The following is a 20,276-nucleotide window of genomic DNA, read 5'->3' as shown; positions in this document are numbered from 1 at the left end:
TGAACCTTATGTAGCGTATACTGGAAAGTAATTAGATGAATGGGGGAAAAACAGCCTCAGTATGAACTTCATCAGAAATTCACAAATACGGAATCCCATGACACGAATAATAATTGGGAACAAGAGCCTTAGGTCAATGTTAGCTGGCTTTGCACAGATATGGAGAGCTTGAAATGGCTGCAGACTTGGGGAAAGCCGAAGCTGCTTCTCTGAGCAGCTTCCTTGCCATTCTGTAGTTAAGGTAAATGTGCAATGTGTGGAAACAAAGGCAGTGATGAGTGTGGAGCAGTTGGGACCAGACCCCTGCAGATTTAGTGTGACATTTATTGTACTTCCTCCTACCCTGTTTCAGTGAGTTTGAGAGAAATCACAAGAAGACTTGGGTGGCGATCTCGGAATGTTCTGGCATGACTGAAACATCTTGTGATGTCACGATGGATATATCATCAGATGTGGATTATGACCTGAAGGTACGGGCAGAACTTGGGAACATCACTTCCAAATGGGCAAACCTCAGCAAACTCTTCAATCGTAAGGAGAGTAAGTATCCCATGCAGTGAACTCTAATTGTTCTGTTTCAACAGCAACACTAGTAACATGGTTAAGCAAATTTAGGCTGCGTCTTTTTGTGTGGGCATATCTAAGAATATACAGCATCGATGCCAACAACTTTCAATCAAATGCCAATGTTTGCCCTTGGCATTTTGAGGCCTGGAAGTTAATTTGAAGGAAACAATACAGCTTAGCATAGCAATATAGATGATGTTACTTAAGGGAGAAATACAAAACAAGATACTCAGTCATGACCATGGGACATTTCTGCCCAACTGAGCGAAGACACATAGCCTTGGTTTAATGACTCGATTCTGATAGGGTAATAACAAACGCAACTTTCTACAGATGCTGGAAATCTGAACTAAAAAATGTTGGACAAATTCTGGTGTGGCAGCATCTGGCTACAGCGAAACAGAGGCAATACTTCAAGGCTAAAGAAGACATTACTGGACTCAAAACAAAACCCAGACCCTCTTTGTTTCAGATAGGAGGACAGCACAGCTGCAGACCTGCTTTGCCATGCCAGTCTATGCATATCCTTAAGTCCTTCAATAGTGGCTTGAATTGATAACTTTCTGACTCAATGTGAGAAAGGAGTGATGAGCACAAGTAACTAACCCATCTCTCCCACCTCATCTTTAGAAATTGATCAAATGTATTTATTCTGCAACCTATCAAGTTACCCCTTAAACTAAGATGCCCAAATTTCAGTTCATACAAAATCAAATTTATTGGCATCTAGATGCTGTTTATGGACCTACATGTTTCTGTCAATGCATGCTATTCATTGATCATCCTTATCAAAAACAGAATAATCACTGATATTGCAGGCCCCTTTGGTAAAGATCATGAAGGAGTTAGGTTTATGGTTTGATCTGTCAACGTTAAATTTTTGTCTTTGGGTACCCCAGCAAAGGTGGATTATCCTCCAGCAGGAGGCAGTGTCTGTGGGACTGCATCTCTACAAAGAGTCAGCATTTTTGGATGAATAATGAAACAATATATTTGGAATTCTCAACATGTCAGGTTTCTTAACCAATTGGTAACCTCGTGCCATCTCCGAGTCACAAGGCTTCTGATTCAAATTCCATTACAGAGCTTGAGAAAAACAATCTAGGCTGATTGACAAAAGTGAGGCCTGCAGATACTGGAAATCAGAGTCTAGATTAGAGAGGTGCTGGAAAAGCACAGCAGGTCAGGCAGCATCCGAGGAGCAGGAAAATAGACGTTTCGGACAAAAGCCCTTCATCAGGAAAGATGATGAAGGGCTTTTGCCCAAAATGTCGATTTTCCTGCTTCTCGGATGCTGCCTGGCCTGCTGTGCTTTTCCAGCACCACTCTAATCTAATCTAGACTGATACTCCAGTGCAGTACTGAGGGATGATGGCACTGTCAGAGTGTTGTGGTTTCAATGAGACCTTAAACTGAAGGCCTACTTCCTAGCTTGAGTGGATGTAATTAATCCCATGGCACTGTGTTAAATAAGAGCAAAGGAGATCCCTCTGCTGTCCTGGCAAATATTTATCCCTCAATAAGCATCACATAAACCAGATTATCTGGTCATTTTTTACATTCCTGTTTATCAGAGTTATTTGTGTCCATATTGGTTGCTATACTACTTGCAACAGTGTCGAGACTTTTAAAAATACATTACTGGCTGTACAGGTAAAGTGCTTTGAGATATCCAGTGGTTGTGAAAAGTGCTTATATAAATGCACCTCTTCCATTTTACAGCTAACCTCACAACACCAAGACTGACAATTAAAAGTAACGGTGGTTTGCAAACTATTGATGTCAGTGATGTAAAGAAGAACATAAATGCTCGTATTTATTACTGGGAGAAGGGTGTGGAGCAGCAGGTAAGCAACTTCCTGGGATCAGATACAATGTGAAACATAGGAATGAACCTCATGTGAATCAGAATGTAGCATTAATATTTCTGCCTGCATTCTTGAGTTTGGAAATCTGCTGTATGTATGAGTGGATAAGGGAACAGTGAGAGCAATGGGATATCTTGGAGTAGTGAACGATGGGATCGAATGTTTTTCCACGTGGAATGAGACATAACGAAACAGGGAAATCACGGAGAAGGTAGCAGGGTGAATTAAAGTGAAATGAGAAATGAGTTAATTAACAGGAAGGAAGAAAGAAACAAGACTGAAGGGAAAATTTATAAAAGTAAACATTTTAAATTACATATTTTAAAAATTTCTACCAACAATTTAGTGCCCTAGCCCTTAATTGCTGCTATCACTCCTCTTTTCAAAATAATCACCCTTGCCACTCTCTACCCTACTACTGTCCTATTTTTCAATGCTCTTTCCTCTCTAAAATCCTTGAATGTGTCGTTGCATCCCAGATTGGTTCCCATTTTTCCTGGAAATCTGAGTTTTCATCTCTTTGTTTAGATTTCTGCTCTGTCCCATCTACCAATGTCTTCAGTGAGACGGAGCTAGGTTTTCCTTGCTTGTCCTCCACAGCCTGTCTGCAGCCTTTTACACAGTTGATGAATCCATAATCCTTCAGTATTGTGGTCCAGCTGGCTGGGTCTGCTCTTACCTGGTTCACTACATATCTATTGCATTACAACTAGAAGACCAACTGGAATGGCTTTGCTTCCTGTTCCTCCGCTATTCACACTGGCATCCTCCAAGGATCAATTCTCGACCCCCTCCCACTTCATAGTCACGTTAGCCCCCAAACAACAATATTTGTAAATTCAACAACAGTTTTTTGTGCGATCCACCTCACTGCCCTCTTTACTGTCTCCAAATTTCACACTGCTGCCCTGAAACCCAATATTCGATGAGCAGAAATTTCCAACAACTAAATATTTGGAAGGTCAAAACCATTGTCCTCAGTTCCTGCCACAGATGCCACTCCCTAGCACTGACTCCAACAATCTCTCCTTGGTTGACTCAGAGGGTTTGCAATCTTTAGTCTGTTGTATCTTATCTCAAGAAGTGCTTCCAAAAACAGCATCATCAAGCTAATGAATTTCAATGTGTGTGATATGTATCTCCCCACTTCAGCACATCTTCACTCATGTCTTTATATTTAATATAAAGACATTTAATATTGTAATGCACTCCTTATGCACTCTTAGCTAGTTTCTCTCACTTGACACTCTCTAACCTTGAGGTTTTCAAATGTGTTACCGTCCTTGTCCCAACATACACCCAATTCCTTTCATCCATCACCCCATGTGTGGAGTCCTACATTCGTTCACAGTAAAGCAACATCTCCGTTTTAATATATATGTGATTTGGGATTTCTGGGATATATATTCTGAACTAGTTCTGACCACTTGCACATCCCTACTTTTAATCACTTCACTATTGGTGGCAGTGTCATCATTTGCCAAAGTCTTGAGGAATTCTCTGCTTATACTTGTCCATGTCTCTTTGCTCCTTTAAGAAGCTTCTTAAAACCTATGTCTTTGACCAAGCTTTTGATCACTGGCCTCCTATCTCCTTATGTGTCTCACTGGTGTAACATACATGTTAAGCATTATGTAAATGGAACTAAATAAATAAGTTGTTGTTATTTGCAGGAATGTAGCTCAACATTTTAAATTGCTCTCTGCTTGGCCCACACAGGCTGATTTACCTTCCATTAGCAATTTGTTAAAGAACTTTTAACACTTCACCACCAGAGTGAAATTTCTGTTGTGAATTTTAACTATTAGTTAATACATAAACTCTACAAGCATATCACAAAGGATTTAATCATAGGCTTTAATCTGCTGGCTGATTTGCATACTAATAATGATGGACATTATAAAACACCATTAATTCTCCAGCAGTATTTGGCACAATATGCTATGGTTACCACTCAAATTATGTGATAATTGATAATTTTATTTATTCCAGGCTCTACCAATTCTGCTTCCATTAGATAAACTCCTGATTTCACTACTCACAGAAGCTCCTATCTTTACCTTTCACAAGTGCCCCTATTCTACTCTTCACATCCATCTCTCTTATCCTCACCAAAGCCCAGCAAACTGATCCTGTCCATTTTACCTGACCCCTCCCCTCACTCTTCCTGACCCCTCCCCTCACTCTTCCTGACCCCTCCCCTCCATGCTCATGACTCCTCCCTCACTGATCATGACTCTTCCCCTCACTGTTTGCAACTCCTGCCCTCACTGCTGCTGACTTCTACCATCATAGATGTAGCTCCTCCCCTCACTGATCTGTTCCACACCTTAAGAGTTCTGACACGCCCCCTCTCTAATCATCACCCACCCCTAATTGACCTTGGCTCCAGTCCACGTAGGCCTACCCCTCAGCTGTTCTTCACCCAACCTCTCACTACCACTCTTGGCTCACTCTGTTACCACCATCAAAGGACATGAAGCTCGCTTGAGAAAATGGATTTGGAGTAATGGATCAGGCATGATTGAATTGAATGGCAGACAGGATGGTGAGGCTTGAATGACCCATGTCTGGTCTCTATGTTGAGCTCTATGACTATGACTTTTTTTCACTGAAGAACATGATTTACTTGCCCTATTCCTGTTTTTGTGTTCAATTTCAGATTATGAATACTTCCATGGACCAGAATCCTTACAATATCGTCCTGCAGAAGGGGGTCCTGTATTGTTTTCGAGCACAACTTTTCATTCCAGAATACAACAAATTCAGTAACTATAGTGACCCAGTATGCGAGTTAGTCAATGGTGGTGAGTTCATTTTAATTGACTGAGAAATAGCCATAACAGCTTCCATTTTTAAATTTTGCTACATCAAAGGTTTTCAGGCAAAAGAAATGAGGCATTGGGTTTATTCTCTGATCTATAACTTTCCTCACTAGTCTGTATCGAGTGTCTTTTGAAAGTCTACGTGTACCACATTAATGATGTTAAACATTGGGTTATAGCCCAACAGGTTTATTTGGAAGCACTAGCTTTCGGAGTGCTGCTCTTTCATCAGATGGTTGTGACATATAAGATCGTAAGACATAGAATTTATAGCAAAGCTTTACAGTGTGATGTAACTGAAATTATATATTGAAAAAGACCTGGATTGTTTGTTAAGTCTCGTTTTTTTAGAATGACCATGTTGGCTTCAGTTCTGGTGTTGTTATTTTTAACTTTCTACATTGCAGTCTAACACAGGCACCTCCACATCATCAATGACCTTCTCCTCCTGTTCCTCTCTGTTACTTCATTAAAAAACATGCTAGCAAGTTAATTAGACACAATTTTCCCTTAACAAATCTATGATGGCTCTTTGAATCAATCCATATTTTAACAAGTGACTGTTAATTTTATCCTCAGTAATTGCTTTTGGAAATTTCTCCACCCATGAAGTTATTCTCCAATGGCTTTCAAAGCAGAGAGTTTTGGAATACTCCTCCTTCACATTAATGAGTGCAACTCCAACAACAGTCAAGAAGCTCAATGGCATTCAGCACCTATCAGCCCTCACTTCCTCGATTACTAAGGTGGCATTAGGTACCAGTTACAGGATGCACGGGAGCAAATCATTAATGCTTCTTTGGCAAGAAATTTCAAATGCGATTCTATTGTGAGAAGACCCAGGGCAGCAGATACATGGGAACACCATCATCAACCACAAACCTCCCTCCAGGCCACACACCATCCTGCCTTGGAACTACATCACTATCCTTCACTGCTGCTGGGTCAAAATTCTAGAGCTCATTCCCTAACAGGACTCTGAGCACCGCATTGGTTCCAAAAGGATACTCACCATTAGGGATGGACAATAAATGCTAGCTGAACCAGTGATACCCACATCCTGTGAATGAATTCAAGAAAAGGCTAATTCCTTTTTATTTGGCTGATTTTTCAACTGAGCTTGCGACTCAGTCTGCATAGAATTAGTGAGCTTGTCAATGACGTGAGATGAAATCTGTAAATTTACAAGTCAGGAGAACTATTAGACAGTCCAGCCTCTTAATTAGCTTGTTTAGATGTTGACTAATCTATACCTTAATTCCATTCATCCCTTCATTACTCTTGATACCCAAGTTCTAATTAATTAATGTCGATCTGATTTTGACTGTATATTTCCAGATTCCACATCTGAGGAGATCCTTACAACAGTGACTACAGTGTTACTTCTTGGGGTCCTCATTCTAATAATCTCCCTGTATCTCACATGGAAGCTCTTCTGTCGAACCCATTCTGCATGGCTCCCCAAAATTTCAACTCCTTCCATTTCAGTAAGTGCCTATCACATTCATTCCCTTGTATATACCTCCCATATCCCACACTTGTAAGTACTCAATGAATTTCTCTGCAAGTGATCAGCTTGGTTTGAGATTCTGTTATGTGATGGGCTCACAGGGTGGGAGTCGAACATAATACCATGTCCCAAAACAATTGACAGGTAGGCATTTGTACAGAAACAATGATACTGAGGTAAGGAAGGAAACAATAAGACAAGTGGACCGAAGATTGGTCAGAGATGATGGATCTTAAGGAACATTTTGAAGGTAGGGACAGAGCTGGAGAAGTAGAAGGGATGGATGAGGGAATCCCAGAGCTTTAAGTCCTGCTGAAGGCAAGGCTGCCAATGGCGGAGCAAAGGAAGTCAAGAATGAAAAGTAAGTCAGAGTTGGAGGAATTCAGAAACCTTGGAGGAGTGTCAGACAGGAGAAGCTTTACAGGAAAGATGTTGTTGACAGCAAGGCAATGCTGGAATTTAGAAATGAAGATGAAAACTTTAAATATCCATTTATAAAACCATCTGATCATGAATAAATGCACTGAGAACAATCAAATCTTAGTGGCAGTAAGTTAGACAGGAAGCAAGATGGAAGCACAATTCGGACAATTCCAATTTCATGTGCAAGTTAATTCCACTTTGGTATCATGTCCTTAACATTTGTGAATGGGTCCGTTTTTAACAGAAGTGGAATAGATTTTCTTGAACCAGATGTGGGACATCATACAGAAAGAGGAAGGGCAGTCAGGCCAACATCTGAAACCCTATATCATTAACCTCTGAGATACATGTTAGAGGTAAAGTGCTGTGCATCAGACAGACCTGCGCTCTCAATACACCAGTTTTCCAATGTTTCACTTGGCCACAGAAAACTAAGAACTTTTCAATATTTCAACTCTGTGAAATTTCAGGTCCTTCATGGTTGGCATTGAGAGTCCCCTTTACACTACAACAATTTAGATGGATTCTCCTGTGTCTAGTAGAATGCGAGGAAACCCATTTCACTCACTGCTGCCTTGCAAGAACAAAATATTTTATTGGAGTTCAACTGTGCGTTGCGTCCACTGCACACACTCCACAGCTGATATTTGCCAATTTGTAACAGGCACAACTTTCTTTGCTGGATGTTTCTGAAACAAAAAGGCATCTCAAAGGGGACAGGTTGTCAGTCTGACTCAATTGATCCCACCCTGGAGGGCTAATGGATGAATATACAGTCTAGACAAACTTCCAACTGCTATCCCCAACCAGGAATTATATTTTTGTCAGCATAGCTCTCAGGGCATGGGTCACTGAAAACCTTCACACTGAGGTGCGGTGCTTAGGGAAGTTGCTGCAGAGAAATAATTAGACCCCCTGCCCACAAACTAAACCTACATCTCCTGACTATCTTAGAGTCATAGAGATGTCCATCACGGGAACAGACCCTTCGGTCCAACCTGTCTGTGCCGACCTGATATCCTAAACCAACCTACTCCCACCCGGCCCATATCCCTCCAAACCTTTTCTATTCATATACTCACCCAAATGCCTTTTAAATGTTGCAATTGTACCAGCCTCCACTCCATACAACCTCTGTGTGAAAAGGTTGCCTATTAGGTCTCTTTCATATCTTTCCCCTCTCACCCTAAATCTATGACCTCTAGTTCTGGACTCGCCCACACCAGGGAAGAGCCTTTGTCTATTTATCCTATCCATGCCCCTCATGATTTTGTAAATTTCTATAAAGTCACCCCTCAGCCTCCGATGCTCCAGGGAAAACAGCCCCAGCCTGTAAAGCCTCTCCCTGTAGCTCAAATCCTCCAACCCTGGCAACATCCTTGTAAATCTTTTCTGAACCCTTCCAGGTTTCACAGCATCTTTCTGATCGGAAGGAGACCAGAATTGTATGCAATATTCCAACAGAGGCCTAACCAATGTCCTGTATAGCCACAGCATGACCTTCTAACTCCTGTACTCAATACTCTGAGCAATAAAGGAAAACATACCAAACGCCTTCTCTATCCCATCTTCACACACTTGTCAGAACAACTCATTAAATGATTAAAGTGATGTGAGTGGTTGGCTCTTCCCCACATGCACATACCCCTGATTTTTGCGAGGAGGTCAAAAATCTCACCCAGAGCAGAATTAACAGTCACTGTGCAGTGTTTTGGCCCAGACTGGGAGAAAGGTGTGCCTGGTGGATGTGGAATAATTTAAGACAAGGAAAGGAAGAGTCAAGAATATTGTAATGAAGTGCTCTTTTTGTGTTACATTCACCTTACAGAGCTTTGATAACCTTCGAGTAGACGTCATGAGTGAAGAAGATTTCAGCCATGAGTATTGCCATGTCGTGCGGGTTCTGCCTCAGTCAGAGCCATTACTCAGCCAATGTCAAGCACTGACACGCGAGGAGAAACCAGACTGCAAACTGATACAAACTGTTGGACAAACAACTTCATGATATCAGGGAATTTTTTCTAATTGCATTGGTCAAGAGAGATTGGGTACTGGAGAGGATATTGGGGACTAGTCCTGACATTACTGGTATCTTCCAAATTAGGAAGTGACAGGACAAGTATTTAAAGAATTTAATATGAAATGAAAAGTTCACGGGGATATACTGTTTATGGAGTTGGATTGAATCTGATTCTGGACCTTCAAGGATTTCAATGGACACAGTGCGCTGAACTGTTTAATGGGCTTTATTGACATTCACTTTGCATATTCCAAAGGAATTTAGGATTCTGTCCCTTTAAAATGGCTGTGCCTCTAAATTAAGTGTTAGATAATGCTCACTGATCAACAAATGCACTCACTTTATCACAACACAACACAAAGAAAATTCTTCACCCTTTTGACTTTGGAAACGTAATGTGGGGAACTTTTAGGATTTTGAGATTGGAAGACATAGATTTGATATTTACAGATCATATGTGCCGCTCTATATATCTTTCAAACAGTACATCACTCTGCACATCATAGCTTAATTTTGCAACTGTTGTTTAGCTCATTAACTGTAGTGTAACAACTGAGCCTGATCTTTCTCTTTAGCAATTAAGAATTAACATTCACTGAACCACTCTGTCCCCTACACCTCCCAGATCCAGTCTAGACATTCTGCATTGAATGTGAGCTCTTTAACCAATAATCAACGCAGTCTTGGAGCTCAAACTTGTGAAGCGTTGGTCTCAGTGGCTTGATATTAGCCCACGTGATGCACTCAACCCCTATCTCATTGATGTACATGCCTCCAACTCTGACATTCAACTCCTCTCTAAACCATATGGTTATCTCAATTAGGTTTTGGTTGATCTGCATTGTAACTCCAGCCACCCACTTTGGTTCCAAATCCATTTGTGTCCTTGCCTAACAGAAATATGTCTTTCTCACTTTTTTAAAATTTGTAATTGACCCCTAATTGAGGAATGAATTGCAGGTTTGCCTCACGCTTGTTTGGTGCGATGCTCTTTCTGATATTAGTCCAGCTCTAATTTTAAGCCCCAAATTCTGGACTTCCTTTCCAGAGGAAATATCAATTCTCTTCAAATTCTTTAATCAGTTTAATCACACTGTGACCTTTGATATTGAAAGCAATACAAACCCTGGATGTGTAACTAAGCCTCATATCTTAACAGTTTTGGCCCCAGTTTTGGTAGAAGTGTCAGCAGAAATATACACTCTGGTGTAATTGGGCTTTCAGTATACCGATGTGATTCCATGAAATCCAAATACCAGATTTGTAAATAAATCCCAGTGTTATTTGAATTGGTGAGTCGTTTAAAAGTCACACTGTTCCAGAGCTCTTGCAGCCTTCTGTTTAGTGGACGGTGGAATCATTTCAGTTGTTACTTTTCCCATTTGGACACAAGTTTGTTTCTGACCCAGCCTGACAGAAGGAAAGTCTCCTCCGTCCGATAGCTGGAAAGCTCCAAGAGACCAGACAGTTTCATGCCAACTTCTAATTCAGCATAAAAGACCTGGTAGTGTGAGAACCAGAAATGCACCAGAGTGCCTTCACGTTTTGTGCTGGGTGTACCAATACAACCCCTTGCTGCTCCTTCCCAACCCAGTACCCGTTGTGAAGTGTCTCAGTCATTCGATTTTGTTCAGGGATGTGGACGGGACTGAATAGGCCGTATTTATTACTCATTCCTAGTTGCTTTTTGGGCATTGAGAGGCAAACATTTATTATGGAACTTGTGTTACATGTAGGCCAGACATGTACAAGATGCATGTTCCTCTCCTTGAAGCACTGCAGTGAACCAATTGGGATTTTTAAAAAAATCATTCAGGGGTGATGGCTTTGTTCACCAGGCCAGCTTTTATTACCCATCCCTAATTGCCCAGAGGGCAGTTAAGAGTCAGCCACATTGCTGTGGGTCTAGAGTCACATGTCGGCTGACCAGGTAAGGATGGCAGTTCCTTTCCCTCAACGACATGAGGGATTCGGTGGTTTTTCCCCCAAAAGTTGACAATGGATTCATGGTCATTAGAAGACTCTTAACTCCAAAATTTTATCAAATTCACATTCCACCATCTGGTTATGGCATGATTTGAACCCGGGTCCCCAGAGCATTACCTGGGTCTCTGGATTAACAGTCCAGTGATAATACCACTAGGACTTCACCTCCCCTTTCTTTTTCATTGTCATTCTTTTTTTTAATGAATCTACAACCTATCGAGGCTTCTTGTGATATAGTAGTTCCTTTGAGGCAGGAGGTCTGGATTCAAGTCTTACCTGCCTCAGAGGTACATCTTAACAAATCTGATCAGGTTAATTTGAAACATCTACAACCTATCAGAAATCAGCATTGCAGCCTGCCAAGGTAGGATTCCAGTGTAAAATCAAGCATTATTAGTTCTGTACCCCAACCACTAGACTACAACTTGCACTAGACAACCACAACTTGCTTTGGTTTCTTAAGTTAATAGTAGCTGTGTTATTTTATGTCAGTGTTCTCAATGAGAAATTATGGGGGAATAGAGGTACATTGTTAATAGAGAGCGGAGACCATTCTTACTCTGCCCTTGACATGATTTGAGACAGTGACACTGAAGGTTCTGAATGAACCATTTCCCTCCCCCTTGACTCACACAAAATTTCCAACATTTTTGAAAGAAAAGATGTTTGATTTACAGGTAAGAATAAAGAGCTTGCATTTATTTAAATATTTTACATTTCCTTAGCACCTCACGAGTAAAGGACTTTTTTTTTAAGTGAATTCCCTGTCAGTGTGTAATACTGTCCTGAATCCTTTCCCATCTCACCTTTTCATTAACTTTGATCAATGACCAAACTCCATTAACTACTGGATGATATTATGATGATCTCGGTACAGGTGCTAGTTCAGTCCTATGTCCATTCTCAGACTTGGATACAGTTTCAAAGTCCTCTTGTGACTTTTCTCTTTTGGTGGGAACCTGGACAGTAGATGTCCACAGCTAAAGAACCCACTACCTACCTCATTATGCCAGGAACCCCTTCCTCTCTACATTATCACTACCTCAAAGTTTCGGCATTGAACACCTTATTACTATTTTATTTATTTATTATTGGTAATGTTCTCCCTGTCCTACAGCCAAGGCCAAAGAAACAGAATAAGGCTGCGTTGTCTTGTCTTGATTCAAAGCCCTGTCTCAATAACTCTGAGATTGTGCAGGTAGATGTTATAACGAGAAATCTCCTAATGTTGGCTTTTTGTATGGAACACTAATTATGATTTTCACTCTTACTTTTTTATATGACTAATATTATAAGGTGAATTGAAGTTTGAAAAATAAATTACGCTGATGTTTCCAATAAAAACAGTTTTCTCTCGATCTAAAACGTGTTCCTGTATGTAATGTTGTCATATATAAACAGTGTAGGTAATGCATTTGGCAGAAAGAAATAGCCAGAAAGAATATTGGTGCAATTTTCTGAAGGAAGAACAGTCATATTTGATACAAAATGTTAAGACTGTTTGTCTCTCTGTACAGAGCCTGCTTGACCTGCTGAGTAGATTCAGTACTTTTTGTTTTATTATAGACTTAATGACATAGTTTGAAGAGAGTACAGGGACAGAGGGATCTTTGGGTTCATATAGGTACAAGAACAGATTGAGAATAATTAGTAAACATCGTGTTCACACAGGGTGTGTCTGCACAGTGGCCCATGAATCATGAATTTGTATAGCTAGTTTAACGTTATCTTAGTATTTTTCAATGTTCCGTTTTAAAAATAACTAGCAAAGATTTAATCTTAAACATAATAAAAATTGAATTATATACACAACCATTGCTGAAAATCACAAAGTAAAAGGTCTTGCAGTTATTGGCTAAGGTCCAACTACAAAGATTAAAAGGTGATATGGATCGAAGATACATACAAAAACACAAAGATTTGTTTGTCATTGCTAGAAACCTGTCACTTGCTTGAAAATGCTCTGTCCAAGGTGAAAGAGTTGAGGACCTTAAGTCAGCATCAAGCTTCTGTAGTTGCATATTTAGGTGTTTGTCCTACAGTTAGATTGACCAGAATGCCCTCTGACAGGCAGGGAAGCCGTTTATTTCACCGTTTAGTTCAGTCCAGCAGGTTGTGACCCTTTTTAACCTGGTTTAGTCCTTTAGCTGGGTAACTTTTATCCACCTCCCTGTTGAAAACCTTTCTCCCTCTGATATTGCCTCTCAGTTCTTACAGTTCTGCTAAAATGGTGCCTCATTATCTGTTCCACTCAGGTCAAAAGGTTGCTGCTGTGTTAACTTTGATGAATCATTGTTCCACAAAGCAAAGTCAATTACTTTGGAATTTCCAGTCATGTTTCTCTCAGAACATTTTAAATTCTCACATGTTTAGAAGGATCCACTGTGTTGCCAGGAGCAAATTGAACTCTCAATGTCTCCCCTTATGATTATTGCTGATATAACACATCAGCCTGCCTGCTCTTTCTGGCTGTGGGGAATTGACAGTACAGTTCTGAGACTTCAGGGAGACATTTTGCAGCATTCTGTGCCCATTGTGACAACTTAGCCTTCCTTATAAAAATGTAATTTTGTAATGACACAATCATGAGGCAAAGCTGCTGGGTTCTGAGTCTTCATAAATAGAGGTACTGAGTACAAAAGTGAGGATAATATACTGAATCTTTATAGCACTTTGGTTGGGCCATCACTAAAGTATTGGGTCCACTTCTGGCTATTACGTTGAGAGTGCTTGCGAGGGGACAAAGGAAAAATGTCAGGATTTATTTTGTGAATTCTTTCATGTATTGTGAGGATTGCTGGGTAAACGAGCATTCGTTGCTCATTCTTAATTGCCCCGAGAAGGTGATGAGCTGCTTTAAACCATTGTCACCCACTTGGTGTGGATACTCCCACAGTGCTGTTATGAAGTGAGTTCCAAGATTTTGACCTTGTGACAATGCAGCGACTGAAATATAGTTCCAAGTCAAGGTGGTGTGTGACCTGGAGGACAACTTACAATTTGTGATGTTCTCTTAGATATTCTGCCTTTATCTTTCTAAGTGATAGGGGTTAGAAGGTCAAATGCTGTCTTATGCTCAAAGACAGTCAATCTCTCGTCACTTCTAGAAATCAGTTCTTTTGTTCATGATTGGCTGTAATGATGCCAGGAGCTGGACGGTTGCACATTGCTAAGAAGTTTATTGCAGGGTCAGTACCATTTGATAGCACCATTGACAATACCTTCCAACACCGTGCTAATGATCAGAGTAGCCTAATGGAGCAATAATTGCCTAGCTTGTCCTGCATTCTAATAAGATCCTACGATTTAGGGTAGTATATTGGCACGGATAGGAGATTGGTTAATAAATAGAAAACAGTCAGAATAAGGGGGACCTTTTCAGGATGGCACAGTGGAGTTTAACAGGGATCAGTGTTGGGGTCACAATCATTTACAACATACACTGATCACTTGGATGAGGGAAGTGAATGTACTATAGCTAGGTCTGAGGATGACACTATCAAGGACAGTGCTGAGGATTGAAACATGAGAAAATTAGGACGAAGAGACTATTCAGCCCCTTCAGCCTGCTTTACCACTCACTTGACTGATTTGCAAATCAACTCCATTTCACTGCTTCCTTACTTGACAAAAATCTATTACTGCCAGTCCTAAGGTCGAGGTGTCCGCAGTATCTATGACCGTTTTGGGAGCGAGAAAACCAGATTTCCATTGTCTTTTGAATGAAAAAGTCCTTCCCGATTTCACTCTTTAATGTCATTTTAAAAAAGTATTAAAGATGGCATCACTTTCGTTCTTCGTTTTCCAGAGTGAGGAAGTGGTTTCTTTGGATGTGAAGAGGGCAGGTTCTGAAGAAGGGTCACTGGACCCGAAACATTAACTCTGATTCCTCTCCATAGATGCTGCCACACCTGTTGAGTTTCACCAGCAATTTCTGACCTTGTTTCTGATTTCTGGCCTCTGCAGTTCTTTGAGTGTGTTGTGCTCTACTCTCCACTGCCCATTAGCTGACAGAACCCTCATTATTCACCGCTCTATCATGATTATTTCAATTCTCTCCACTAGCTTCTCATTCTCCACTTACATAAAACAAATTTATTAACATTACCAGTAATCCTAACCTATTTCACACCAAATCCCACTCACTCTTCACTTCTTTCCATCACAAAATAAAGTTGACTTCTGGTTTCCCAAATGACTCAAATTTAAAATGATCATCCTCATATTTAAGTCTGTCATGGCTTACGCCATATCTCCCTCTGAGGATCCATCCTGCCTAACACCACACAATTTAGTAATGCTCTGACTCTGGCTTCACATCTCAAACACGCCAGTGATGGTTGGAGTTTTGGGTTACTTGGCCCTAACGTCTGGAATTATTTGCACAAAGCATCTACCCCCAACCCCCATCCCTCAAGTCCTCCATTTCTCTCTTCCGAGAAGAACCTGGGGTCACAGTTTAAGGATACGGACTGGGCCATTGAGGACTGAGATGAGAAACTGTTTCACCCAGACAATAGCGAGTCTCTTGAATCCTGTGCCACAAAAAGCAGCCAAAGCACTGAATGTGTTCAAGAAGGAGTTAGAAATAGTTCTTTGGGCTAAAGGGTTCAAACTGAATGGAAGCAGGGGCAGGGTGCTGAGTCAGAAGATCAGGCCTGATCGCATTGAATGGTGAAGCAGGCTTGAAGGGCCAACTCCTCCTATTTTGTGTCTTTTTGTTTAAAATGGTGTTTAAAATGCATTTCTTTAGCAAAGCTTTTGCCCAGCCCCACCACTCCTTTTTTCAGTCTTTAATCCCCCTAATGAGGCCTCTTCAGTCACATTGGGATGTCTCTCCACTTTGTAACAGCAGGTTGTTTTGTCTATGTTTTTAGAAATGATACAGCCCATCACATACCATAACAGCAGTGAGTATGGATTTTTGACCTACAATTATGTTCACATCTTGAATGCTGAGTAATAGGATTCTTCTATTTGGGACTGGATCAGCTGGGCTTGTACTCACTGGAAGTTAGAAGAATGGGGAGGGCTCTCATGGAAACATATAAAGTCCTGATACTGGACAGGCCACATGAGGGAAGAATGGTCCTGGTGTTGGGGATGTCCAGGACTAGGGGTCACAGGGGTAAGCTATTCAGGACTGAAACGAGGAAGAATTTCTTCACTCAAAGAGTTGTGAACCTGTGGAATTCTCCCGCACAGGAAGCTGTTGGGGCCAGTTTGTTAGATATATTCAAGAGGGAGATGGATGCGGCCTTTGCAGCTAAAAGGATGAAGAGGTATGGAGAGAAAGCGGAGTAGGATAGTGAAATTGCATAATCATATTGAATGGTGGTGCAGGCTTGAAGGGCCGAATGGCCTACTCCTGCACCTATTTTCGATGTTTCTGTGTGACTATGGTGTTCCTCCTATGGCCACTATGTGGTGTGATGGAACAGATTTGGCAATGTTCTTCAGAATGAACCAAAGCTTTACTCAAATTTTTCTTTTCCAGAATAAAGACTTGAGCAATAGCTATGTATACTTTCTCATCATATATTTACTCAACAACACATCATTTAATCAGTAGTTATCTTTTGCTTCTTCCAATACCTTTGCTACATTTTTGCTTGAGGTTTTGATATTGTGTCTGAAGCCTGCATTCAACTGAATAGTTTGACCCAACAATTAAGAATCTTCGATAATGTTGTGTTGCCAGCATATACAGTATTTGCTGCTTATGATCTGTGTATTGAGTGCAGTGGGAAGGCAGATGGCTGTTTCATAATCACCTTCCTCCTGTTTGAAAGTCTCGCCCCTTCTTCCAGAAGCTTTTGAAATAAAAAGAAGTCTCAAAGTCATTAACGCATAAAAAATTTATTTTATTCTTTCTCTAGATATGGGCATCACCGACTAGGTCAACATTTATTGCCTATGCCTAATTGCCCTGGAGAAAGTGGGGGCCATTTACCTTCTTGAACAACTGCAGCCCTTGTGTTGCAGGGATATCCTTAGTGCTGTTAGGGAGGGAGTTCCAGGATTTTAACCCAGAAAATGAAGGAACTTTGATATAGCTCCAAGTGAGGATAATGTGTAACGTGGAAAGGAACTTGCAGGGGGTGTTGTTGCTGCTGTTGTCTTTCTTCATGGTGGTCGAGTTCATGAGTTTAAAAGGAGCTGCAGGAGTTGGGTGAGTTGTTTTGGTGAGATGTGAATTTAGATAAATATATTTCAACAGTGGTGTTTTTATAAATAGTGAGCCCCTTGCAAACAAACAACACCACCGAGTGGTCAGTTGTGGGTTTTAACTGTGAGAATGATATCCGATTGTGGAATTCTGTTCATTGTTAAAATGTGATTATCAAGTCACTGTAGAGAATGGACTTTCCTATTTAATTGCTTTTTTACATTTCCAGATTCTACCCTGCCAACTCTGACCACTTCCTAGAATTACTCACAACCCACATCCTCTTGCCCTGTTTCAACATGACTTCCTCATCTTAACTATTTCTTTAAGATTTATTATTGTGAAGTACAGAGCCATTGCTATTCCTTCCATCAGTTCCTACTCCCTCACTGGCCATTTTCTCATGGTGAACTCACATGCGCAGCTTTGACTTTCTGTTTGATCCCAAACTGAACTTTCAACCCAGATGGTGCAAATATCATACTTTATCATATTGCTTTTCTCAATCCTGCCTCAGCTGAATTGCTGCTGAAACCCACATTCATGACTATTCCAATGTTCTCCTAGACAACCTGCCATCCTCCAAAAACTTTATCCAAACGTCAGCTGCCCAACTGTTGTGAAGGAACATATTGCCATTAACACTATGCTTGCTATGATGTGGATAGGCTTCTAATCACTTTAAATCATACACTTTTAACTTTATGTTATAATCCCTCCATAGCATTCTGTCCATCTCTGTAACACTCAGCAACCATCCAAAAACTCTGCTTTCCTCTGACTCTGCCCTGCTTTACTGAGAGTCATAGAGATGTACGGCATAGAAATAGACCCTTCGGTCCAACTCATCCATGCCGACCAGATATCCCAACCGAATCTAGTCCCACCTGTCAGCACCCAGCCTATGTCCCTCCAAACCCTTCCTATTCATATACCCATCCAAATGCCTCTTAAATGTTGCAATTTTACCAGCCTCCACTATTTCCTCTGGCAGCTCATTCCATACACATACCGCCCTCTGTGTGAAAAAGTTGCCCCTTAGGTCTCTTTTATATTTTTCCTAAATCTATGCCCTCTAGTTCTGGACTCCCCCACGCTAGGGAAGAGACTTTGTCTATTTATCCTATCCATGCCCCTCATGATTTTATAAACCTCTATGAGGTCACCCCTTAGCCTCTAACACTTCAGGGAAAATAGCCCCAGCCTGTTCAACCTCTCCCTGTCGCTCAAATCCTCTAACCCTGGCAACATCCTTGTAAATCTTTTCTGAACCTTTTCAAGTTTCACAATATCTTTCCGATAGGAAGGAGACCAGAATTGCATGCAATATTCCAACAGTGGCCTAACCAATGTCCTGTACAGCCGCAACATGACCTCCCAACTCCTGTACTCAATATTCTGACCAATAAAGGAAAGCATCCCAAACACCACCTTCACTATCCTATCTACCTGCGACTCCACTTTCAAGGAGCTATGAACCTGCACTCCAAGGTCTCTTTGTTCACCAACACTTCCCTTACTCTGACCATCAGCAGCTATATATGTAGACATTTTGGAGCTCCCTTTCTAAAACTCTCCCTTTTTTTTAGCTCATTTATCCTTTGGAGCCATTCTTAAAACCTTCTGTCCAAATCATCCATGCTGACTAAGTTTCTCAAACTAAATTGATCCCATTTGCTGCATTTGGTCCATATCTCTCTAGACCTTTCCTATTCATGTACCTGTCCAAATGTCTTTTAAATGTTGTAACTACACCTGCATCTACCACTTCCTCTGGCAGTTCATTCCATATACGAACCATACTCTGCGTGAAGATGTTACCCCTCAGGTTCCTTTTAAATCTTTCTCCTCTCACCTTAAAAAGATACCCCTAGTTTTGAACTCCCCGCCCGATAGATAAGATCTTTGCTACTCACTTTATCTATGCTCCTCATGACTTTATAAACCTCCACAAGGTCACCCCTCATCCAGCCTCTCCTTGTAATTCAACCCCTCCAACTTTGGCAACATCCTGGCAAATCTTTTCTGAACCTTCTCCTTCCTATAGCATGGCGACCAGAACTGTACACAGTACTCCAAAAGTAGCCTCACCAATGTCCTGTACAACCTCAACATGAAGTCCCAATTTCAATACTCGTGGTCTGAGCAGTGAAGGCAAGCGTGCTAAATGTTTTCTTAAATCACCCCGTTCACCTGTGATGCCACTTTCAAAGAGCAAAGTGGATGAACCAAAAAGCAACAAATGCTGGAGATCACAGAGAATCAGGCAGCATCGACAGAGAGGGAGCAAGCTAAAATTTCAAGTGTCAATGACTCTTCATCAGAGCTGAAGTGAAGTATGGCGGGGACATCATTTATGCTATAGTTGGTGGGGAGGGGGGGGGGTGGAGTGCAGGGTGCTGGAGGAGGAAAGATGTTGATAGTTCAGATTAAGTGATTGGAACGTGCAAATGACAGAACAGTGCTGTGTCGACTTGCCAGATTGGAAAGAACAGACAGTCCCACTGGGGTAGGGGAAGGTGAGAGAGAACATGGTGGTAGAGAATGTAACAAGTAAAGCTAAAAGGGAAACAGCTCGGGTGAGAGTTCTCAATCTGAAGGTGTTGAATTCAATCTTAAATCCAGGAGATTGAAAAGCGGCTAGTCTGAAGATGAGATATTGTTCCCCCAGTTTGTGTTGTGATTCACTGGAATACTGCATCATGCAGAGGACAGACAAGTGAGCATGTGAGCAGGATGCTGTGTTAAAATGACCGGCTACTGAAAGGTTAGAGTCATGATTATGCACAGACCAGAGGTCACTCAGTCTGCGTTTGGTTTCTCCAGTGGAGAGTAGGCCACATTGAGTGCAGCAAATACATACACAAGACTGGAAGAGGTACAGGTGAAATGCTGCTTCACCTGGAAA

General features: G+C 41.2%; 1 protein-coding gene across 1 annotated transcript in view; it reads left to right on the top strand.

The window, feature by feature from the left end:
- Positions 1 to 12,564, top strand: part of LOC140479119 (interleukin-20 receptor subunit beta-like) — a 75,377-nt gene extending 62,813 nt beyond the window's left edge. The window contains exons 3-7 of the mRNA XM_072573059.1: positions 353 to 540; positions 2,290 to 2,414; positions 5,098 to 5,242; positions 6,599 to 6,747; positions 9,022 to 12,564. Of these exons, the coding sequence (XP_072429160.1) occupies positions 353 to 540; positions 2,290 to 2,414; positions 5,098 to 5,242; positions 6,599 to 6,747; positions 9,022 to 9,198 (784 nt within the window). The 3' untranslated portion in view covers positions 9,199 to 12,564. The remainder of the gene's footprint in view (positions 1 to 352; positions 541 to 2,289; positions 2,415 to 5,097; positions 5,243 to 6,598; positions 6,748 to 9,021) is intronic.
- The last annotated feature ends 7,712 nt before the right edge of the window (positions 12,565 to 20,276 follow it).

The sequence above is a fragment of the Chiloscyllium punctatum genome, chromosome 6, assembly GCF_047496795.1.
Source record: "Chiloscyllium punctatum isolate Juve2018m chromosome 6, sChiPun1.3, whole genome shotgun sequence".
NCBI classification, from domain to species: Eukaryota; Metazoa; Chordata; class Chondrichthyes; order Orectolobiformes; family Hemiscylliidae; genus Chiloscyllium; species Chiloscyllium punctatum.
The sequence above is the reverse complement of the archived record's forward strand: the minus strand, read 5'-3'. Positions and strand labels throughout refer to the sequence as shown.